Raw genomic sequence first — 24826 nt, 5'->3', positions numbered from 1 at the left:
TGCCCTGAAACGCCAGGATACCAAGATGAGAGCAGCCCTCACAGTTGAGAAGCGAGTGGCGATAGCCCTGTGGAAGCTTGCAACGCCAGACAGCTACCGGTCAGTCGGGAATCAATTTGGAGTGGGCAAATCTACGGTGGGGGCTGCTGTGATCCAATTTGCCAGGGCAATGAAAGACCTGGTGATAGCAAGGGTAGTGACTCTGGGAAACGTGCAGTCAATAGTGGATGGTTTTGCTGAAATGGGATTCCCAAACTGTGGCGGGGCCATAGACGGAACCCATATCCCTATCTTGTCACCGGAGCACCAAGCCACCGACTACGTAAACCGCAAGGGGTACTTTTCAATGCTGCTGCAAGCCCTGGTGGATCACAAGGGACGTTTCACCAACATCAACGTGGGATGGCCGGGAAAGGTACATGATGCTCGCGTCTTCAGGAACTCTGCTCTGTTTCGAAAGCTGGAGGAAGGGACTTTCTTCCCGGACCAGAAAGTGACCATTGGTGATGTTGAAATGCCTATCGTGATCCTTGGGGACCCAGCCTACCCCTTAATGCCATGGCTCATGAAGCCGTACACAGGCAGCCTGGACAGGAGTCAGGACCTGTTCAACTACAGGCTGAGCAAGTGCCGAATGGTGGTGGAATGTGCATTTGGACGTTTAAAAGCGCGCTGGCGCAGCTTACTGACTCGCTCAGACCTCAGCGAAAAGAATATCCCCATTGTTATTGCTGCTTGCTGTGCGCTCCACAATATCTGTGAGAGTAAGGGGGAGACATTTATGGCTGGGTCGGAGGTTGAGGCAACTCGCCTGGCCGCTGATTACGCGCAGCCAGACACCAGGGCGGTTAGAGGAGCACAGCAGGGCGCGGTGCGCATCAGAGAAGCTTTGAAAACGAGTTTTGTGACTGGCCAGGCTACTGTGTGAAACTTCTGTTTGTTTCTCCTTGATGAACCCTCCAACCCCCCCCCCCCCGACCCAGTTCACTCTACTTCCCTGTAAACCAACCACCCCACCCCACCCTCCCCTCCCGCTTGCAGAGGCAATAAAGTCATTGTTTTTTCACATTCATGCATTCTTTATTAGTTCCTTACAGAGGTAGGGGGATAATTGCCAAGGTAGCCTGGGATGGGTGGGGGAGGAGGGATGGAAAAGGACACACTGCATTTTAAAACTTTAACTCTTATTGAAGGCCAGCCTTCTGATGCTTGGGCGATCATCTGGGGTGGAGTGACTGGGTGGACGGAGGCCCCCCCACCGTGTTCTTGGGCGTCTGGGTGAGGAGGCTATGGAACTTGGGGAGGAGGGCTGTTGGTTACACAGGGGCTGTAGCGGCGGTCTCTGCTCCTGCTGCCTTTCCTGCAACTCAACCATATGCTCGAGCATATCAGTTTGATGCTCCAGCAGACGGAGCATTGCCTCTTGCCGTCTGTCTGCAAGCTGACGCCACCTATCGTCTTCAGCCCGCCACTTGCTCTGTTCTTCCCGCGATTCAGCCCGCCACCTCTCCTCTCGTTCATATTGGGCTTTTCTCATCTCCGACATTGACTGCCTCCACGCATTCTGCTGTGCTCTATCAGCCTGGGCGGACATCTGCAGCTCCGTGAACATCTCGTCCCTCGTCCTACGTTTTCTCTTTCTAATGTTCACGAGCCTCTGCGAAGGAGAAACATTTGCAGCTGGCGGAGGAGAAGAGAGAGGTGGTTAAAAAAGACACATTTTAGAGAACAATGGGTACACTCTTTCATTACAAGGTTGCATATTTCGGCTTGCAGGCAGCCATGGTAGGCCACAGTGTTTTGGCTTTTTTAACCTTCTTAACATGCGGGAAAGGTTGCAAACAGCAGCGCATTTCCCATATCAAGGATGAATTGGGTTGTCCATTTAAAATGGGGTTTCAATGTAAAAGGAGGGGGCTGCGGTTTCCCGGTTAACATGTGGCACAAACACAAGTAAACCACCTCCCCCCCCCCCCCCCCCACGATTCTCTGGGATGATCACTTCACCCCTCCCCCCACCACGTGGTTAACAGCGGGGAACATTTCTGGTCAGAAGAGCAGGAACGGGCGCCTCTGAATGTCCCCTTAATAAAATCACCCCATTTCAACCAGGAGAGCTTTCTGGAGATGTCCCTGGAGGATTTCCGCTCCATCCCCATACACGTTAACAGACTTTTCCAGTAGATGTACTGGCCGCGATTGCCAGGGCAAAGTAATCATTAAACACGCTTGCTTTTTTTTTGTAATGTTTACAAATATTTACAAAGTTACACTCACCAGAGGTCTCCTGTGTGCCCTGAGGGTCTTGGGTGAGTTCGGGGGTTACTGGTTCCAGGTCCAGGGTCACAAACATATCCTGGCTGTTGGGGAAACCGGTTTCTCCGCTTCCTTGCTGCTGTGAGCTACCTACAGTACCTCCATCGTCATCTTCCTCGTTCCCCGAACCGTCTTCCCTGTGTGTTTCTCCAGTGAGAGAGTCATAGCACACGGTTGGGGTAGTGGTGGCTGCACCCCCTAGGATCGCATGCAGCTCCGCGTAGTAGCGGCAAGTTTGCGGCTCTGCTCCGGACCTTCCGTTTGCTTCTCTGGCTTTGTGGTAAGCTTGCCGTAGCTCCTTAATTTTCACGCGGCACTGCTGTGTGTCCCTGTTATGGCCTCGGTCCTTCATGGCCTTGGAGATCTTTTCTAATACTTTTCCATTTCTTTTACTGCTACGGAGTTCAGCTATCACTGCTTCATCTCCCCATATGGCAAGCAGATCTCGTACCTCCCGTTCGGTCCATGCTGGAGCTCTTTTGCGATCCTGGGAGGACTCCATCACGGTTACCTGTGCTGATGAGCTCTGCGTGGTCACCTGTGCTCTCCACGCTGGGCAAACAGGAAATGAAATTCAAACCTTCGCGGGTCTTTTCCTGTCTACCTGGTCAGTGCATCTGAGTTGAGAGCGCTGTCCAGAGCGGTCACAATGAAGCACTGTGGGATAGCTCTCGGAGGCCAATAACGTTGAATTCCGTCCACACTACCCCAATTCCGACCCGCAAAGGCCGGTTTTATCGCTAATCCCCTCGTCGGAGGTGGTGTAAAGAAACCGGTTTAAAGGGCCCTTTAAGTCGAAAGAAAGGGCTTCGTTGTGTGGACGTGTCCAGGCTTAATTCGGTTTAACGGTGCTAAAGTCGACCTAAACCCGTAGTGTAGACCAGGCCTTAGTAGTCAGCTCACAGCCTTACAGTTTCTGTCAGTCTGTTCCAGTGGGGTCCCCCGCTGCAGCCTCAATCAACCCCCAGAGTTCAGTCACTACAAAGGAGCAAGGCAGGGGGACCCAGGCCTGCCTACCCACTGTAGCAGGCCCTAACCCAGGGCACTAGGAGTTTATCAAAGTGTTCAGCCCTGTTACTGGGCTACCCCCAAATTATTTCCCCCCAAGGTCACTTTCTACCAGACTGGAGCTCCTCAGTTTGTGGGGTAGTCACTGGCTTAGCAGACTCTCCTCAGTATCTTAGTGTCCTGGTCAGTCAGTAAATCTATTTTAGGACTTTCAGCTCCTAAAGAAGAGGGAAATCCCAAGACCCTGGTGATAGAGTAACCTTCACAAAGCTGTTTCCACTCCTGGAACACTTCTCAGCATCAGCCTGTCTTCCCAATGCCACATTCAGCTCATTCCCCCTGTCTCCTCACCTACGAGTGTCCTTTTAAACTGTTTTTCCACTGGGAACATGCCTGGCACCTGTTGAGGGGCAGGGCCTCCCTAGCCCAGCATTGCTCTACTCCCTTCCCTGGTTCAGGATGACCCCATCACAGCTCTCATGAGCTATTACTTCAATCTGAGATCTGCATTGGTTACAGTCATGTTTTCAAAATCTCCACAACCAGGAGGGCTAGGAACTTATTTTTCTTTCTAATGGAAGCTGACAGTGTGATGTAATCACATGGCTCCAGGGCCCTGGGCACAGACATACAGTATTTCTGCTTTAATCTGGCCATGGATACATGTGTACCACTCAGTTGTCTTCCTTACCTCCCCCAGAACCCCTGACACACTTCAAGGCTCAGGAAGGATGGCGTTCAGCCTGGCATCTGCAGCCCATCTGCTTGGCCCTTGGCTGTCACAATCCTCCTTCTTCAGGCCCAATCAGCCTTGCTTACCAGCCTGGGAAGTATGCAGCTTTATCCACTTGCCACATACTACTCTGAGCAGATAGGTGTTTTACCTGCATGGACCCCAAACATCCGACCTTACTGGGAGTAACTTTGTCCCCTTACCCAGGGGCTCCATAAAAGATGTTACTGCACTGCTAGAGAAGACTCAGCAATGTACTATAAAAAATCAGCAAATTAATGTAATTAACACAGTCAAGGAATTGCGGGTTCCCGGACTTGGAACTGAAGGGGACCTGACATGGATTCTGGGTCCATTGTGCCACAGAGTACAAGGGGCCCTGTCTAGAATATTTCAACTCTGGGCAAATGCAAATATTTTAATGTTGTTATGATTTCTAGGAGTTTCCCCCCAGAGAGCTGGAATGAACATTTTATAAACTACATAAAAATATATGCTGAGAGGCATAGCATATACAGCAGGAAATAGTGATGTTTATACAACTGACGAACTGTCATGAGATTCGTCAGAATGAAGCCTAACTTTGGGTGGAGAAAAAGGATTTCCTGAAGAGGCCTGGTTATTTCATTGCGACTTGCAGGGACATGGATGAGGGCTATGACAATTAAACATAAAAACTGTTATGTTGCATTAGACCAGTAGTCCATCTAGTCCAGTATCCTGTCTTTCACAGTGGCCAGCATAAACATTGCAGAGGAAGACACATACCCCCCACAATCGGAATTAATACAACAACATGCCCATGTGGAGAATTTCTTGCCCACCCCAGTGTGACTGAATGTACCCCCATATACACACCCTACACACCATTGTAATAATCTGTAAAAATATGCCTCGTGAGGTATTATTTGAAAACTAATAACTCACTGGTCAATAATATCATGGTAAAATGTATGTAGCACCATTATATATAAAGTTATGAATCCCCCTGAATGATGTTGGTGGTATATGTTCAAATCCACATAGCCCCAATTAGGCAGAACTAGGCAAGCCGGTCGTAAACAAAGGAGTGTTTGTTTACATCTAAGTTATAAACCGGGTCTTAGAGAGAGGGGAAAAACAGGAGACAAGGAAAATCTGTATTTCACCAAAGAAAGGTGAGAGGAAACAGCATGCAGCCCCTTTTACCACCAGACTCCATGTCACCTTCTTTACTGTTTGAATAAACTTTAACTAGGGGTGACCCTCAGGAAAATGCATTCTGAAGGCTGACTGAGCTTTAAAAGTGAGAGGCAAAAACACTCCAAGTTCTCTCTCTCTACTCATCTCTCTCTTTTCCACCTAAGACGACAAAAGAAACAGCCTATGGACTTTAGGAGCAGATACTGACCTGAAAGTTGGTCAGCCCTGTTGCTGGAAGCATGTGGAAGAACTTTACCTAGAACCAAGTCTAGTTTATTAAATTTAGAAAGTGTTTTCACTTTATTTCTCTTGTAACCATTTCTGGCTTTAATGCCTTATACTTGTACTCACTTAAAACCTCTCTCTTTATAGGTAAAAAAGCAGGAGAGGGCTGGACAGTGCAGAACACGCATTTTCTGGGGAAAATCCGAGTCTGGGATGCGTTGGGGTCACCCTGCAAGTAATTACCAAGGCTGGTGGAAGCCAGAGTGTGACTGATGTGTGGCTGGCAGGCTGCAGCTATACACAGACAGGGTGTTACCTGCATGCTCTGTGTGAGCAGCCCAGGCGGGAGCTACAGCAGCAAAGAATTGTGAGGCACGCAACGTTGCAGGCAGGTAGTGACAGCCCCTCACTGGCTCAGGTTACACCCCGGAATGTCATACCCAGACACTCAGTACTTAGCCTAGATCCTGAAGCATGAAGTTGTATATTCCCTTATAATTTTTATCATAGCTAATGTACCTGCATATATTTTTATTAGTAACAAATTTCTGATCATGTTTTGAATGCTATTATTAAGCTCTTTGCCTCAATATAATTTTGTGGCAGTGAATTTTTCAAGTTATTTATACAGTAAATAAAAATAATTTCTTTGCATTATGGAGAGATGGTAACTTGCCCGTAGTCAAGGTTGTGACCAATTTCTGTTTTGAAACCTTATTTTTAGCCCCCCCTCCCATACAACTTTGTATTGGAAAATTAGTTCAGCCTGAAAAAAAGCCAGATTCACTCTAAAAAAGACAAAGGAGAATGTTTGTGCAAAATTTGAAGAATAATGTTCAAGTTGTTTGGAGCTACATTAGTACATAACCCTGTTTTGAAATTTGGACCTTTAATCATTTTCTCCTCCCTTCAAGGGTCCTCTTCATCTACCCTGGTCATACCTAGTAATATTAGGTTTAGTTTTCTCTTAAGCTGCCGACAACAAAATGCAGATGGGCCTGTTTCCAGTATGCCCCTTCACACACTTGTGAAATAAAGTTGGCAAGAAGTTCACCAATACTGTTGACACTGCAGCTCTAGGAGCACCACCAGCACTTGTAAATTATGATGTTACCATAGAGGCCAAAAAGCATCTGTGGCCTTTTTGTAACTTTAAATCAAAGCAGTGTTTGGGGTGCAATTGTATTTACTAGATAGCACATGGTGCCACACTCCGATCTCTTTTGTTACTTAAAATTGACCTGCATGTGGTTCCGGCGGTTCTCATGCTGTGTCCAGAGTGGCAGCCTCCTTTTGTATCACTCTAGAGCTGCTACAGCTTTCTCTAAATTTCTCTGGATTAAATAGATGGATTGTGCTTGCCCTTCACAGTCCTGTAGAGGGCTCTGACACTTCAAATACTACCTCAGTAACACTCTTTGAAATAAGGTCTCCCTCCTGGGGTTAGGATGGCTTTACATAAAGAACCAGTTTTCCCTATCAACTGTGTAATTCCTCACCATCAGCACCTCTCTCTTTCCAAGGCACCAAGCTGGATAAAATAGATAGTGCTCCTGGGGCTGCTTTAAGGTATTTCTTGCTATGAAACAAGAAAACAACATATATTTCTATTTGTCTATTTATTTATTTTTAGTATCATTTTAGCATCTGACACATGTGATGCTATTAGCATCACATGTGCCAGAAGTATGCATGCTGAACTGTTCCTTTCCTCTAACAGTTCAGCATGCATACTTCTGGCACATGTGATGCTAATAGCAACTGCCTTCATATTTTCAGTTTGTTCTCATCTTTGGGCAGCATTTTTTGCTGCCAGTGTCAGCCTGGAAAAACTGCCTTATCTGTAGCACAAGCCTTGTTTCCATAGGCCTGCAGCAAAGTTTTTACCATATTTGCTGGTTCTCTTTGTCCAATTCTGTAGCAGCTGGTGCTAAGAACCTCTTCCCGCAAATATCCTAAGCATGCGAGCAGCTTTACTCTCCTGATTATTACTGTTAGTATTTATATTGTGATAGCACCAAGAAACCCCAGCGAAGAAACCAGTTTACCAAGAATTCACAATCTAAAGTCAAAGGGACTGCTCATGTGTGGATGTGCAAGATACATCCACTGGACAGTAAATTTAGTACACACCTCTTAAGGTTTACCATGAAAAATATCCTTTTAAAATATTTTTTAACATCCTATTTTTCCTCATCTTAATACATATAATTGCACTTCCATCCAATACTATGGAAGCTGTATCTCTGTTCCCTGGAAGCTCCCCGGCCGCCGCACAGGTACTATAGTACTGGGGGTCATATCAATGCCTTAATGTAAAAATGTCTCCTTTCTGGTTAAAACCTCAGAAGGGGAAGGTGTGTGAAATCTGGTAAAATGACAATACGTACATAGTGTTGCTTTGGAGTTTCCTGGCAGTGGAGAGAATTTTCTATTTTCCAATTCTGGTCTTCATCTGGTTGTTGGTGAATCTTACCAGTCTACAGCTTTCATAGTATTGGATGGAAGTGCAATTATATGTATTAAGATGAGGAAAAACAGGATGTTAAAAACTTATAATTAGAACTCAAAAGTAGTGTGGCAAGTGTTACCTTCTTCTGCAGTCCAACAATGAGGCCTAAATGGAACAGAAGGTGGGATCTCTTTGAGCGTGTTGGAATCACTTCAAGCCATAGAAGACAAAGTGTATATTTTATCTTCATTCAGGGATAAACAGAAAATTACATTTGCCAAACTGGATGGCTTGAATGGGAGGGACTGAAAGCTAAAGGTTGGCAGGCAACAGTAGAATCCAATCACATAAATACACAACTATTTAAAAATTAGATGGTTGCCAGGCCAGCCAGATAACCTAGCTGTCATTGTCTGTCTGTATGGAGGAGATCCGGGTTCAATTCCTGGTCACTCGTTGCCCAGGCTGGCAGAAGCTCCAAGTGCTCTGGAGGCAGGGTTCTCAGCTCATGAGAGGAGAGAGGACTACACATTACTGCACAGTGAGCCCAACAGAGTATTCCCCTCCACCACCATGAACCATTAAGTCTAGATAAAGGGATGGTGGCCTTAAGGATGTGGAAAATAATTGTTCGCAACTTCATACCGTACAGAAATAGATTAACTACATTGTATAGGATGTTTATTATATATTGATACTGTATATTATGCTTATTACAAATAATGGGCTAGCTCTAACAATCCTTAACTCATGTAGATGGTCCCATTAAAGTCAATATCATATTCTTGGTGAAATCACAGGACTGGAAGGGTCCTCGAGAGGTCATGTAGTCCAGTCCCCTGCACTCATAACAGGACTAAAGTATTATCTAAACCAAGGGTTGGCAACCTTCGGCATGCAGCCCATCAGGGTAATCCAAAGGCAGGCCACAAGACATTTTGTTTTCGTTGACTATCCACAGGCACGGCCCCCTGCAGCTCCCAGTGGCCCAGTTCGCTGTTCCCAGCCAATGAGAGCTGCGGGAAGTGGGAGGCCACAGGGACGTGATGTTCTAGGTATCTACAAACTGATTGTTTAATTATTTGCTTCATTAGGTTTTCAGATACTGAAGTTAAGGTGACTGGTCTGTAATTCCCAGGGTTGTCCTTATTTCCCTTTTTATAGATTGACACTATATTTGCCCTTTTCCAGTCCTCTGGAATTTCTCCCATCTCCCTTTTTGCAGATAATCGCTAATGGCTCAGATATCTCCTCAGTCAGCTCCTTGAGAATTCTAGAATGTATTTCATCAGGCCCTGCTGACTTTAAGACATCTAACTTGTCTAAGTAATTTTTAACTTGTTGTTCTCCTATTTTAGCCTCTGATCCTATCTCATTTTCGCTGGCATTCACTATGTTAGATGTCCAATCGCTACTAACCTTTTTGGTGATAACAAACAAAAAAGTCATTTAGCACTTCTGCCATTTCCACATTCTATTTTTGTTTTTTCTCCGTCATTGAGTAAGGGGCCTATCCTGTCCTTGGTCTTCCTCTTGCTTCTAATGTATTAGAATGTACTTCATGATCACTTTCACCTAAGCTGCCTTCCACTTTCAAATTCTCAACTAGTTCCTCCCTATTTGTGAAAATCAAATCTAGAACAGCCTCTCCCCTGGTAGCTTTCTCCACCTTCTGAAATAAAAAATTGTCTCCAATACATTCTAAGAATTTGTTGGATAATGTGTGCCCTGCTGTCTTATTTTTCCAACAGGTGTCTAGGTAGTTGAAGTCCCCCATCACAACCAAGTCCTGTGTTTTGGATGATTTTGTTAGTTGTTTAAAAAAAGCCTCATCTACCTCTTCTTCCTGGTTAAGTGGTCTCTAGCAGACCCCTACCATGACATGTTTTTAAGCCCTTTTAGCCTTACCCAGAGACTTTCAACAAGTCTGTCTCCTATTTCTATCTCAACCTCAGTCGAAGTGTATATATTTTTAATATATAAAGCAACACCTTTCTCCCTTTCTTCCTTGCCTGTCCCTCCTGAGCAAGCTGTAACCTTCTATATCAATATTCCAGTCATGTGTATAGTTGTTTGTTAACTAGCATTTCAAGTTCTTCCTGCTTATTCCCCATATTTCTCACATGAGTATACAGACATCTCAGATGCTGATTTGATTTTCCCCTATGTTCTCTCTGGTCTCTCCCTTAATTCCTGCTATAATAGTCCCTGCTCCCCTCCCCACCTTCCCCCCTCCCCCATACAAGTCTGTGTATAACAAAGATCTGTGTTCCTGTATTATCATAATCTTTGGATAGCCTGAACAGATTTTGTAAGGTTTCAGATAACTCTTTTTACTAAATTCTAGCCTCAAATCCTGTTTTCATAGTATATATTGCTTTAATCGATAAGGCTTTTTTGTCAGCTTGTAGCACGTAATAAACTGCTGATACATGCTTTAAACTTAGTAGTAGATTGTAAACTTCTCTCCGAGGGATAGATTGCTGTTAGATCTTTATTTACATGAACAGGTTTGCTTATGAATGGCATTACCTGGCAAAATTGCAACCATTGTTTCAGATATTGCTGACTCAAGTGGTACTAATATTAATAGCAGAGAATTTAATTTAAAATCATAGCACAATTTAAATCAAATTTGCTTTAAAGAACAGAACCAGGGTTTATAAAATCCCATTAGAAAATGGGGGTTTGCCCTCAGGGTGGATAATCATGAAACTGGAGTCTTCTCTTTTGTTTCATATTGACAAAGTCCCTAGAATTAGGAGGGTGGGGAGGGCTGTTTGCAGAGTTTTAGACTTAAGAATAAAAATTTCCTCCAAGCTGGGCTTTGAATAGCATTTCTTCAAGAAGTTCCATACAAGTGTTTTGAATTATTGGAGAAATAGAAGACTATTTATTTATTTTTGAAAGAAATCCTTTTATTTCATGATTTATCATCAAATAAGAGACAATTCATTTCAGGACTATAGAGCACAAACCCAAGAATATCACATTACAGACACAATACTAATCATACATTTTACACCTCAGCATGCTTTTAAAACCATTTTGCACAGGGTCATTATGTGACAGAATGGAAAATGATGTCATAACATGTAAGCATTTTGGACCTTCTCATCAAAATTTACCGTATACATCAAAAATACCTTTGTGGAGAGCAACCCATTAAGCACCTACATTTAAAAACTAAAAATTCTCTACATGTCTCATAATTGAGATACCAACTACAATATATTTATTACAAATTCTTTAAGAGCACTCTCAGTAGTTCTTGTTGAAATCTAAGCAATAGTGTGAAATGATGGATACAAACAATAACAGAAATTAGCAAATCCAATTGTTCATCTGAGTTTAACATAGAACCCGTGTCAATATGTAATGAAAGAAGCAATTACATAGGCACAAGTGCAAATAGGCCATACTGTAAGCGGTCTTCTCTCTTTGGTAAAATCAATTAATCAGCAGGAAGAGTATTTTAATAATTTAAGTCAGAAGCAAAATTCATGCTATAAATTGTGTTTTGCTTTTTGTTATATTAATAGGATCAATTCATTATTTTCAGATATCTTATTAGAGAAATAGTTAAAAATATACACCTAATATTTGCTCCCAGTACTTCCTTGTCTTTAGATTTAGTTTATACTTAAATTAAAAATAAACAATTTAATTCCTTTCATAAATAGCTTCGCAATAGTCAATTATTTTAAAAGAACTTTAAAAATAAAACAAACACTATAAATAGCAAAATATACATGATTTCAAAGATTACATTTAGTTCCTGATTGGTATAACCTGAAAATATGTCACTGAAGAATAAATAACCTTTGGGCTTCTTAAACATTTGGCAAAATGTCAATTGTTCTTAGAGAAGATTCTTTTGAGGAACAAGGAAATTACTTTTATAAAGCTTTTAATGTATAGGCAGAATTCTAGTAATTTCACAAGAAAACTATATAAGCATCAAGATTCAATATAATATATTGGATGTTCATTTAAAAAAGAAACTCAAAAATGAAAACTGAAACACTTAAACTTAAAAGAAAATTATCGGAGCAAACCCAGGAACTTTAAGGTAAAGGAGATGTTCTGTGGGTACTTCTGTGGAAGGGCCAATTAGGCCTTTGGTTTTATGGTTCAGGAAGCTACACCAATGGTAATGTAAGGTTCTTCCTAGACCACAGTTTCTCAACCCTTGGGTCAGGACACAAAATTGGATCACCAGAATGTTTCAAAGGGTTTTGTGGCAGCTCCTGTGGATCTAGTCCCACAGGGCTGGCTGGGCTCGCCTCCCTCCTCCTAGCTCTGCAACCTATGGGGTCCCAGCACCACTCAGGTTTGGCCCAGCTATCAACAGGACAGGAGTTCAAGTAGGCCAAATATGAGTGAGTGACACTGCAACCTCATGAGCCAAGTCACAACTCCACTCACACAAATTTAATCCAGTCAGGGAGGCAGGGCCATACCTGAGTGGCACTGCAACCTCGGAGGTTGCAACGCCCAGAGCCAAGCCCAGCCAGCCCTACAGCACAGGAGCTGCAGGAGCCACCACTGTGGGGTGAGTGCTGGGTAGGATCCAACCCGCCAAGAGACGGGATCTGACTGAAACCATCCCAGGGCCTCTACCCCCAGACTATTTACTGGGTCACAAGCCATAAACATTTACAAATGGGTCCTGAGCCATTTTTTTACCACCAACTGTTTTTTCCACGAATTTAGTTAATCCATCTCTCAGAGGTGGTAGGTAGGTCAATGGAAAAATTCCGTCGACCTAGCTGTGGTTACACTGGTGGTTAGCATGAAATTATTCACAACCCTGAGCAACATAGCTAGGACAATCTAATTTTTAAACTTAGACTCTCTTTCAGGCCTGGTCAAGGGGAAACAAGGAGTTAAGGAAAGAATGAAGGAGAATGAGGGTGAAGAATGCTTGGTAATAAAGCCCTCCTGAAGAAGTATACATCCTGTAGGGGCACTTACATATCAGATTATTTAAACTAAATAAATAAAAATCCTCCATATCTTGAAGGGCCTGACAATCATGCATAATTTAGGGGAAAGTCACAGGGTACCCATGTTTCAGTTCCCAGGCTCCACTCCCTGCTTTGTCTTTTTCTGAAGCTACAATGAAGACAAATGGGAAACTTGTAGGCCACATCAGCAAAGCTACTAACAAATAAAAAACAGTATTTGCAATGTCAGCAACTCCAGAACATTTTTTTTCCTGTAAGAAACAGATTGACATTCTTGAAGTTCAGGGCAAAGCAGTTTGCCATTTTTAGAAGTCCTATTTAAACTGTTAGCAAATTAAAAGGCAACTTTGATAGTTCAATTACTAATAAGCTGTAAGTAAACACCCAGACTTGTTAACTTTCTAGTTATATCCATAGTTACTTTACAGAAACATTAAGCAGAATGCTTTTCTACTCCTTGTTTGATTCCAAGCACAAGATGTAGAAACCAGTTAAACTGCACAGTCCAGCCTTTATCTCTGCAAACCTCAATCTGATCTAGGAAATGCTTTTTAGCATCTTCCTCGTTTTTACCTACAGTTAGAGCATCCCGGATATATTCAATATCTTCTTTGCTGGTTAATTGAGGCATTCCAGTCATTAGCATCATGGAAAACAGAATGATCAGCAGGTTTGTGTGATGTCGAAGAGCAAGATAAGCCTTCACACAAATGTCCTACACGAGGGAAAAAAGTTTCGTTGTTACCTGACTGAGCAGACTGAAACAAAAGGTTTTAGGAAGCTCATTTAGGAACTTGCTTAAATTTGATTTACACAGTACCAATCAACCATGTTCAATTGCTAACACTTATTTTCCCTACTATTCATTTTAACAGAAACATTAAGCTAACTTCCCCATCCATTGCTCTGGATGCACTGGTAGCTATTGAGGAATGGGTCCATGTTTTGTTGCAAAAACTAAAGGGCTTTTTGTAACAGCATTACATAAATTAATCAAACATAAGCTTTTTAGTGAAAAAGAGGATTTAAGTTTAATTTTCCTAATGTATGATAATTGCCAGTAACAATGAAAGAAACCTCATTAATTTACCATCTTTTTCTAAGTTCAGTAGCATTTCCATTTATCATGGGAGAATCCAAATGAGCTCACTTTGTAGCAAGTTCAGCAGAACTTCTGGGGGAATATTTATATATTCTTTATATATCTATAAACTTTACAGAGATGATTACATGTTTAATGGAGAACACAGTTAAGTTTCATCTTGTTGATAGATAGCTATCATTTTCACCAGCTCTAGTTTTAAGTTGCATCATTTTTGCTGAAGGAGTGTTGTTTGTGTTGACTGCCATACTGAACTCACTGGAGTAAGAATATATTTTCTGCTATCACTATTGCTTTATCACGTACCTATATACCCCATCTAATTACATTAGTACATTATTTAAAAACGTTAGAAAGGCAAACAGTTCTTATAGGTTGGATAAATGTACAATGAATCAAAAGACTATATAATAGAAAGTGACTAATTAGTAAACACTAACTAGTAAACATTTTCATTTTATTTAAATTTGTGTTACATTTACTTTTAGAAATAGTTTTCTCAAAACCAATTGAGCAAAGTAATGCAATGAAGCTCCATATTCAAGAAAACACTGTAATGCTAGAGTTAAGATTGAGAGTACATTTCAATAGCTTAGAGGTAAAAAAATCCTTCCTAGTGAATAGTTATTAAAAAAAAATCAAAACAAAACCAAGCAATAGAAAATAAAAAATCAAAATTAAATTTTATGGTAATGTCTATACTTCCAAGTGTATGAATGATCTTTAAGATTAGACTTTCCACAAATTTCAAAATAAGTCATTTTAAGCTCCTTAAGCAATCAAAGTATTTCCATGTAACTTTCTCAAAAATCCTATCAATATCCTACTGGAGTGTGTGTTCATTTTAAATCAGGGTTAGTTTTTTTAGTCCTTAGTAAGAGACAGCATGATACCCCATTTTAACAAATAAACGTAACTATGGAGCCATGACCATTAAGGGGGAAATCCTGCTTTCATTTCCTGCATCCCTTGGAAAGAGTGATCCCAGCACAGCTGTAGGAGTGACAAGAGCCAAACAAGTTAGGAAGATGTTCCAGAAGTGAGAATTTATTTAAAAACCCTCATCTCCCAAACCTCTCAATTTGCCTAAATTTTTCCAGATACATTCTTCAGTCAAATCTACGATCAGTTGGTTTAGTGCTGACAAAGTTAGGGGTGGATTATGTTGGTCAGAGTTGAGTTTATAATAGAAAACTCATTTCATCTGTAACTTTGTGGGGATTAGTGTCTTTCTGTGACACCAGAAAGGAGGAAATTCTACTTTTGTATATTAATTGCAAACAAGGAAATTCTGGCACAAAAACTAATGTGTATTTATTTCCCCTTGAAGGAGATGTGAGCACTTTTTATAGTTGTATCAGTTGATGAAATCAAAGAAATTTGGTTTCCAGGGAGACTATTTTCCCCTAGATGTTATATCTCAATATTTTTGGTGCCGGGGCAGAGGAACAATGCTGTCATAAAGAAACAGTTGCTTCATCAGGTCTCACGTTTAGTCTAAGGACACTGAGATTTCTGAGAATCTGCACCTACTTACTAAAGCTAATTGTCTACGTATAATCTGAAGTGAGTTTTGAATTGGCACTCTCAAAGGATGCCGATATCTATTCTCTCAAGAGAGGCAGACAGAGGTGAAAACAGCATATGTATGCATTGAGGACATGAAGAAGATTGCCTCAGGTACATGGCTATAGACAGACCAGAGGGTATCCTTGCAGGCACAATAAAGCGACATGATCTCTGAAGACACAGACATAGTGCAAGAAAGAAAAAAATCCCCTCAAATACACAACAAAAGGGACAAATGATAGTTCTTAGGGCCAAAAGATATTAGTTAGAACAGTGGTCCCAAACTGTGGGGTGCGCAGAGGAACATTCGGAGGGTGAGTGTGGCAGGGCCCCAGCCAGCGCCCATGGGAAGCGGGGAGTGAGTGCCACCCAGCCCTGCTCTGTCCCCAGCTCTGCTCCAGCCTTGCCCCCAGCCCCGGCCTCGGCTTCCAGCCACAGCTCTAATCCTGGCCCCAGACCTGCCCCCCAGCTGCGGCCCCACCCTCAGCCCCTGGCGCCTGGTCATGGCTCCAGCATCCTTACCCCTGTCCATGCCACACACCCATGACCACATGCCTGGCCCTGGCGCCTGACTGTGGCTCCAGGGGGTGGAGGGGTGGACAGAGGTGGGGGGGGGGCGCGACATGAAAAGTTTGGGGGCCACTGTTTTAGAAGTTTTGGCATCTTTCTAATGTACACTGTACAAACCCACTCTTCCCAACACACAATTTCTTTTACAAATTAGTACTTTTAAATGAAGACAAGTTGTATTTTTCCCCTATCACTTTTTCCTAACAATTATCTACACGATTTGGTAGCCACAGGGTCTCTCTTAAGGAAGTTGTTCAGGCAATATTAGAAAAATAACACAGCATTATCAAGCCTGCAGGGCGAAGCAAAATGCTAAGAGTGAAATATCTAAGCTAATAATAATAATAATAATAATAAAAAAAAACACCCAGCAGACAGAAGGCTCAAGATGCTAGAAATACAGGGTAAAACCAGAAATGGACATTCTTAAGGCTTCTGCAAATTAAAGGAGGACCAAACCTCTGATTTGTTTTAAGAAGTCCTCATTTATATATATATATATATATATATGAAAAGGAGTTGTGAGATCCCAGCCAAAAAAGCTGGAAAAGAAAAATTCAGTACCACTGGCACCCTCTTGGACATTAAGAACAAAGAATTCTAAAGGCATTGAAGGCAGCCAGAAAATTCACCTACAAGGGCACTAAAATATTCTTCTTCTCAGATCTGAGTTCTGCTCTTCTAAATTGAACTTTTATGGTAAAGACACAGAAGTGTCAATATTGCTTTCAGCAAAACAGAGTTTCAAGACACAATTAATAGCCTTTCGCATCTTAACTTCACTAAATAACTATCAGAAAATACAAAATGCAAAACTTAGGTTAAGCTCTGATAGAAATGACCAAGACAATATTGTACCATGTGTCTTTTTTGCTAGCTTTATACGTTTGCCATGCCCTTGGTAACTTTGGAAATAGAATAGCTAGCTGCATGTTATGTTGCATTACTCTTTATCAAAGATACTATTTTTTAACTAACAGCCTCTTTAAGATCTGCCAAATGACCTGTGGCTATGGTCTTCAACAACTGACAGAGGGGCAAAATCAGAAGTTTTAAAGAGGAATAAACACCAGAACAGTACACTACAGAAGATTTCTCTGGAGAATAAAACTGCAATATGGCTGAACATCAAATTAATATAAGGTTCTCTTAAAAATTAATGACGGCTCAATAATGAACCTTTCCCATTAATACCTAGTAAGCAAAGTCAACAGTCAAAACAAATGAAACACTTACTATTACAAAAGGTTACGATCACTAGCATTATTGAAATTAAAAAGATATTGCACATTTTTAAAAAACTGTATAACTAAAAATGCAGCTTTAGTATAAAAAAGTATCTTATTTGGTGTTCTCACCTTATTTTTAACTTTCTTTTTATTGTTTTGAAGACAACAAGCCATTTAAAACATTGACAGAACAGAAATTTTGAAACAGTACTGTAATACTGCGGAACTGCAAATGCAGTTACGTTTTTTTTTAATTATAGAAACCTCTCTAAATCCTCCCTCTCTTGTACATTTTGAAAAGATAAATAATTGACCAGTTTATACTATCAGAATTGTAGTTCAAGAAAATATGAACGGGTTAACTACTTTTTATCTGGTTATTGGCACTAGTGGAAATTAGACTGCCCATCTTACATGCAACAATGTCCGTATGATTGAGAGGACTGCAATTTAGATTTGGGGGGGAAAGATTGTGATTTAAGGCCCACACCAGAATTCAGATTTGTCTTCATTAGGAATTTTTGCAGTACTGTAGCTTCCCAGACCCCGGGGAAAGTCATACTGTCCCATGTGCCACTTCACACTGATTCAGTGCATCAACACTGGGGAATTGCAGTACAGTGTAGCTACAATGTCGTCTAACAGTTCTCTTGGGGTATATTTTCCTGCTGTCTATCTAATTGCTGCTTCCAGACTGAACATGACCTACCAATTCACGCTGGCATTTGAACCCCACATTCATGCATAGCTTACACGGTGTCTGCAACAGCACTTCTGCTCTGGTACACAGCTATGTTCGGTTCAAATCCTTCTTTGAAGGGGGGTTCAACTCTCCTATCTTCCAACAGCCAAGAAATGCCTAGCTTTATAAAAGGCTTTGCAATAGTTAGACTTTTAAATGTTCTATCACCTTACAAATATGGTGGATCTGCAGGTCACTTGGAATTCTGCACTGCTAGAGCAATGAAATCACTTTACACTAAGGCCTGGTCCCCACTAACCCCCCACTTCGGACTAAGGTACGCAAATTCAGCTACATTAATAACATAGCTGAATTCGAAGTACCTTAGTCCGAGCTTACCGCGGGTCCAGACGCGGCAGGGAGGCTCCCCCGTTGATGCCGTGTACTCCTCTCGCCGAGCTGAGTACCAGCGTCGACGGCGAGCACTTCCGGGATCGATCCGGGATCGATTTATCGTGTCTAAACCAGACGCGATAAATCGATCCCAGAAAATCGATTGCCTGCCGCCGGACCCAGAGGTAAGTGTAGATGTACCCTAAGATGATGCTGGAACTGCTTTTGATTCAAAATAAAGGCTCAAAACCAGCAGTGGGTCCTCACTTACTTTTAGAAGCACAGGTTGGAAAATGGCAGCTGCCTTGTGTTAGAAATGAAAATTTTGTTCCAGAAAAGCTTATTTGAAGACGGAACACCACATATATGTTCAAATATAGAAAATTTTACCCCAAAAATGCCCATTTTAAACATCTCACAGCAGCAGCACTGGAAGCCATTATCTTATCTTTCTTAAGCCTCCTAAATAGGTTTCTTCTGCAGGTCCTATAAAACACTACAAAGTCATGTGCTTAGCCATTTTGGAAGGCCTCCTTGTTAAACTGCAGAGAAGGAAACACTATCCTACACTTAGGACATATGAAAAAAATACTACAACACCTGCCATGGTTCAGGACAACTGGAAATTATTCAGAAACAGAATTCCAGGACTGAAATAGGCATGCAGATCAGGAATATGCCAGGCATAGCTGTCCTGGCATAGCAGTTAGAAGTATGCACAGCACCTGCTCACACTATGGCTGACTCTAGCAAATTCCATTAGTCTTCTCTAATTTTATATATATTGAAACTTAATAATAAACATAAATGGTCTAGTGAAAATGATTCTATTAACTGGGTCTAACAGAATACACCTCTGTATTCACACCCTAATCACTATTGTAATAATTTTGTCCAAGATATGTCTCGTAAGGTATCATTTGAAATCTTGTAATGGTCAGTATCGTCCTGATAAAATGTATGGCAACATTGTATGTAAAGTTATAAGACTGCCCTGTATGATGTTTTTAACATATGTTCCAAACCCCACAGCCCTGCCCAAACAGAAATAGTTATTTTTCTGACTTTTATACCTCATTACTTGTACCCACTTAATCTCTTTGTAGTTAATAAACTTGTTTTACTGTATCATCTAATCCAATGTGTTTAAACTTAAGTGCCTGAATAATTATTTGAGATAATAAAATGTCATATCATTACGTTTAAAGAGTAACGGAGTTAAAATATTTCATACTGTTCAGGAAAAGGCTGGGCAATACAGGACATATATTTCTGGGGGGAAATCTGGGACTGGGGATGTGTTGTGGTCATCTGGCAGGATAACCAAGGCTGGGGAGAGCCACAGTGTTACCCAGAGTGGTTGGCAGGCTGCAGTTACACATAGACACTCAGAGTGTGGTTTGCTTGCAAGAAGGCTGTTTGTGAGTGGCCCAGGTGGGAGCTACTTCAGCAAGGCATTGTAAGGCACCCAAGGTTGCAGGGCAAGGGTGACACAGCTGCTCATTAGTCTGGACTGTATCCTGGTATGTCATACTGGGTGATCCCATTCAAAACATGAAATAGAGTAACAGGTCTTCCCATTCATTTCCATTGCAGGGTAATGCTGTGCCAAGCAGCTCCATATGTGCCTTTTGAATTCTAGTTCCCATAACATATAGGTAATTTGATAATTTAGTTATAAATTCAGGAATAAAATAGCCCAGAATTTGATTTTGGTTCAATACAGTCTATTAACAGGGAAGTCTTACATTTTGAAGACTAAGGCACTAAATGCTAGTCTCAAAAAATAAAACATTGTTTAACTTATTTACAGCAGAAGATTGACTCCTTACCTGAAATTTACTGAAATGCAGACTTGTCTTCTTTCCAGCAGTTCCCATGACAAAAAGAAAATCTGGTGTCAACACAAAAGGGACTCTTTCCTTATTAATTCCAAGGAAGCTTTTGTAATTCCCAAGAATATGACCAAAGTCAATATGAAAGAGATTACCTTTATAAGGAAGAGAATTCAAGATTAGGCTGATAAATAAGTAGCAGACAAATATTTCCACTGGCATCCATAATACTATGGATAGCAACCTTGTTATGGTTTATCTTACATTAGTTTACTATAATATAACTCTGGTTTACTAGAACAGACTATTTGTTCTCCTTTTTATACATCATCATAGCCTCGCAGCAAAATATTTATTGTTCAAATTTATTTTTTGCATCCCTTAATAAGCAGGCAGAACTTCTAGATCTTTATCCATTTCTCTTAGTGGCATTATTACTATTGGGACCTTATAACATATATATGACAAGTCACATGATAAAAAAAGTTGTACCATGAAAACTTGTGTCTTAAATCCGTATCACCCCATACCCTTGTGGAAAAGCCCCCATAAAATACAATAGAGATGAAACAAACATGGTTCCACAGAAATTACTCCTTTAGGATTTAATACATAATACAACCCTTTCTGTAGTTATTTTTTAACCAGGATATAGATATCTATAACAAAGATACATTATATTATATATTCACTAATTCCGCAGGATCTTTTCATAAAGGTATATAAATGCTTGAGTTCATTGGAAACCAAGCCATTTCACTAACAGCCCAATTCTGCTTTCTCTCATGGATTGGTAACTGGTTAAAAGATAGGAAAGAAAGGGTAGGAATAAATGGTCAGCTTTCAGAATGGAGAGAGATAAATAGTGGTGTCCGAAAGGGATCTGTACTGGGCCCAGTACTATTTAACATATGCATAAACGATCTGGAAAAAAGGGTAAACAGTGAGGTGGCAAAATTTGCAGAGGATACAAAACTACTCAAGATAGTTAAATCCCAGGCAGACTGCGAAGAACTACAAAAGGATCTCACAAAACTGGGTGACTGGGCAACAAAATGGCAGATGAAATTTAATGTTGATAAATGCAAGGTAATGCACATTGGAAAACATAATCCTAACTATACATATAGGTCTAAATTAGCTGTTACCACTCAAAGAGATGAGTCATTGTGGATAGTTCTTTGAAATCATCCACTCAATGTGCAACGGCAGTCAAAAAAGTTAACAGAATGTTGGGAATCATCAAGAAAGGGATAGATAATAAGACAGAAAATATCATATTGCCTCTATATAAATCCATGGTACGCCCCCACCTTGAATACTGCGTGCAGATGTGGTCCCCAATCTCGAAAAAGATATACTGGAATTGAAAAAGGTTCAGAAAAGGGCAACAAAAATTATTAGGGGTATGGAACGGTTTCCATATGAGGAGAGATTAATAAGACTGGGACTTTTCAGCTTGGAAAAGAGGCACCTAACGGGGGATATGATAGATATCTATAAAATCATGAGTGGTATACAGAAAGTAAATAAGGAAGTGTTATTTACTCCTTCTCATAATACAAGAACAAGGGGCCACCAAATGAAATTAATACGCAGCAGGTTTAAAACAAACACAAGAAAGTATTTTTTCATGCAACGCACTGTCAACCTCCAGAACTCCTTGCCAAAGGGTGTTGTGAAGGCCAATACTATAACGGGGTTCAAAAGAGACCTAGATAGATTCATGGAGGATAGGTCCATCAATGACTATTATCCAGGATGGGCAGAAATGGTGTCCCTAGCCTCTGTTTGCCAGAAGCTGGGATTGGGTGACAGGGCATGGATCACTTGATGATAACCTGTGTTCATTCCCTTTGGGGCACCTGCCATTGGCCACTGTCAGAGGACAGGATACTGGGCTTGATGGACCTTTGGTCTGACCCAGTATGGCCATTCTTATGCTCATTAAGCCCAACCAGAGTTGCATCCATGTTTCTGATGGTAGAATTAGGGTATTCAAGTTGTTGATTTTGTTTTACTTTTTTGGAATGTGGGTTTTACATACATTTAAAAAATAATATACAGGAAAAACAGCTGAAATAAATGTCCATACAGCTATACCAGTAGCACAGAATCTATGCACGTCAATAAAAATGTTACCAACCCTATTTATGTTACACGATTAAACATTTCCACCCTAACTTCCAGTCAGTGCAGTCTTACATATCTGTGAGTCGGTTTAAATACTAATGTTAATAAATAAAAAGTACAGGGATATGATGAATTATGAGTAAGATGTAAATATTAATTAAATATCAGTTAAAAACATGTCTAATAAAACATACCCAGTCCCTATTTTAAGTATGTCATTCATAAAAAACCTCACCTGATTCTGTAATCATAATGTTGTCATTGTGTCTGTCTCCTATTCCAAGTACAAAGGTTGCCACACAGTAACCAGAACAAGAATAAACAAATCTTTCCACTGCTGCCTGAAACTAATTAATAGCAAGAATAAAAGTAAGAACATTCTATTGCTTATATCAGTGTTTCGCAAACTATTTATCATTGTAGGCCACATATGTGGCCCACAATCTGTTACCTGGGCCGCAGGTTGAGAACCACGGTGCACCCCCTCAATCCCCCGCAGAGACCCCTCCACAGATGGGGCCAGGAGTGGAGTTCTGGGTGGGGAGCCGGGGTGCAGGGACTCTGGACCCCGCCATGCAGGGCTGGGTTGCAGCCCTGACTTTGGACCCAGCCGGGCAGCAGCCCTGGACCCCAGACCTTGCTGTGTGGGGTGGCAGCAGCCCTGGACCCCAGATCCCTGTTGTATGGGGCCGGGCGGCAGCCCTGGACCGGACCTCTGTTGTGTAGGGCCGGGGGGCAGCTCTGACCCCGGATCCCCGCTGTGCAGGGCTGGCGATCCCAACCCTGGAGCCTGTAGGGCCGGGTGGCAGCTCTGGACTCCAGACCCCTGCTATGTGGGACTGAGCGGCAGCCCCAGAGCCCGTACCCCGTGGGGCCGGCTGGCAGCCCCAGACCTCGGATCCTCGCCGGGCTGGGCAGCCCGGACCCTGCCAGGCAGCCCGGACCCTGCCGCACCAGGCAGCCAGGAAACCATACTCCACCACAGGGCCTGGTGACCTTTAGCACACAGCTGGGCTGCAGCTGTGTCCTAATTGGACCACATGTGGCCCGCAGACCGCGGGTTGAGAACCACTGGCTTATATAGAACACTTCACCTTCAAATCTCGGTATAGGCATTAAGAGCAGGATCCTACACTGCACTCAGCACCTTGCAGAATCAGGCCCTTATTAATTAATTACCACAATACATTTGTGAGCTCCATTTATATTGTTATCCCACTTTTACAGAGGAAAAAAACATGCAGAGAGGTTAATGATTTGCCCAAAGCCACACAGCAAATCAGTGTGAAAGCCAGTGTTAGCTCCCAGTCCTGTGCTTAACCCTAAACCATGCTGCCTTTTACAGTCTTCCTATGGGCATGTCGACACTTACCTCCAGAGTGATCGATCCAAAGGGGGTCAATTTATCGTGTCTAGTGAAGACACGATAAGTCGACCACCGAGCACTCTCCCATCGACTCCGGTACTCCACCGGAGCGAGAAGCGTAGGTGGAGTCGACGGGGGAGCATCAGCAGTCGACCTACTGAAGTGAAGATACCGCGGTAAGTAGCTCTAAGTATGTTGACTTCAGCCATGCTATTTTCATAACTGAAGTTGCGTAACTTAGACTGACTTAGCTCCCTCCCCCCGCAATGTAGACCAGGCCTAACAATGCTTGCTTTAGTCAGCTCACCATGCATCACTTCCAAATACCATCAACAAAAGGGATAAAAAAGCACCTTGTTACTCAGGATTATGACGTTAGCTTTCCTTTTGCCCTGTTACATGACACCCCATCATACACACCATAGTTCTTGTTCTGCTACAACACACAGTAAAATTTATTTTTAAAGGAAAAACAAACTATGTTAATGAAACCTGTGAACCAATTTAAAACAACAACAAAACAGAATAATTTACAAAGAGGATGCAGTGTGTGTGTTAGAGAACACTTTTGGGACTTTCAATGGGACTTGTGCACCTAAATCACTTAGGCGCTTTTGATACCCAATTCAAAAGTGTCTAAGAATTCACCTTTTCTTCAATCACACATCTGTCTTTCAGCCACTGATTTAGTATTTCATCCTTAAATGCACCTGTGTTGCCAACTGTACTTTGCTGAATTTTGGCAATTGTTGTAGCATCTTTCACAATTTCAATCATTCCTACAAAAGACAAAGAGGAAATAAGAATTTTATTTTCCAAAACACTTTATATATATATATATATATATATATATATATATATATATATATATATATATATATATTTATAGAACCAATGCGGTCTGCGTATTATTTCATAGAACCACAAAGTCACAGAGTGAAGGTCTTATATTCTGTTGAGATATTTACATTAGGAGGTTGCATTGTCACAGTTCAAAGTCATTATGTCTCAAAGCAACACTACAGTACAAATATTGCAAATGTAGTATCAGGGTATTATCC

At 41.6% G+C, this 24826-nt stretch overlaps 2 protein-coding genes across 3 annotated transcripts in view; both read right to left on the bottom strand.

Moving 5' to 3' along the window:
• Positions 1-1119: 1119 nt before the first annotated feature.
• On the bottom strand, positions 1120-2409 carry LOC128831801 (PAX-interacting protein 1-like). The gene is made up of 2 exons (XM_054018572.1): positions 2278-2409; positions 1120-1680 (listed from the first exon to the last, which is right to left on the bottom strand). The coding sequence occupies exons 1-2, from the start codon at positions 2351-2353 to the stop codon at positions 1178-1180; spliced, it is 579 nt and encodes a 192-aa protein (XP_053874547.1). The 5' UTR covers positions 2354-2409; the 3' UTR covers positions 1120-1177.
• An 8405-nt stretch (positions 2410-10814) lies between these two features.
• The window catches only part of PIK3CG (phosphatidylinositol-4,5-bisphosphate 3-kinase catalytic subunit gamma), a 52927-nt gene continuing 38915 nt past the window's right edge, over positions 10815-24826 (bottom strand). For both annotated transcript variants that reach the window (XM_054018516.1, XM_054018525.1), the window contains exons 8-11: positions 24414-24544; positions 22635-22746; positions 20264-20421; positions 10815-13601 (exon numbers count right to left, since the gene is read on the bottom strand). In XM_054018516.1, the coding sequence (XP_053874491.1) occupies positions 13320-13601; positions 20264-20421; positions 22635-22746; positions 24414-24544 (683 nt within the window). In that variant the 3' untranslated portion in view covers positions 10815-13319. The remainder of the gene's footprint in view (positions 13602-20263; positions 20422-22634; positions 22747-24413; positions 24545-24826) is intronic.

This window comes from Malaclemys terrapin, chromosome 1 (genome assembly GCF_027887155.1).
Source record: "Malaclemys terrapin pileata isolate rMalTer1 chromosome 1, rMalTer1.hap1, whole genome shotgun sequence".
In the NCBI taxonomy this organism is placed as follows: domain Eukaryota; kingdom Metazoa; phylum Chordata; order Testudines; family Emydidae; genus Malaclemys; species Malaclemys terrapin.
The sequence above is the reverse complement of the archived record's forward strand: the minus strand, read 5'-3'. Positions and strand labels throughout refer to the sequence as shown.

What these genes read in the sequence shown, in the direction of transcription:
- LOC128831801 (XM_054018572.1), bottom strand. Translation starts at nt 2,353, where the DNA reads ATGTTTGTGACCCTGGACCTGGAACCAGTAACCCCCGAACTCACCCAA. An exon ending in GGGCACACAGGAGACCTCTG is followed by an intron (nt 1,681 to 2,277) that starts GTGAGTGTAACT and finishes CTCCTCCGCCAG; the next exon opens with CTGCAAATGTTTCTCCTTCG.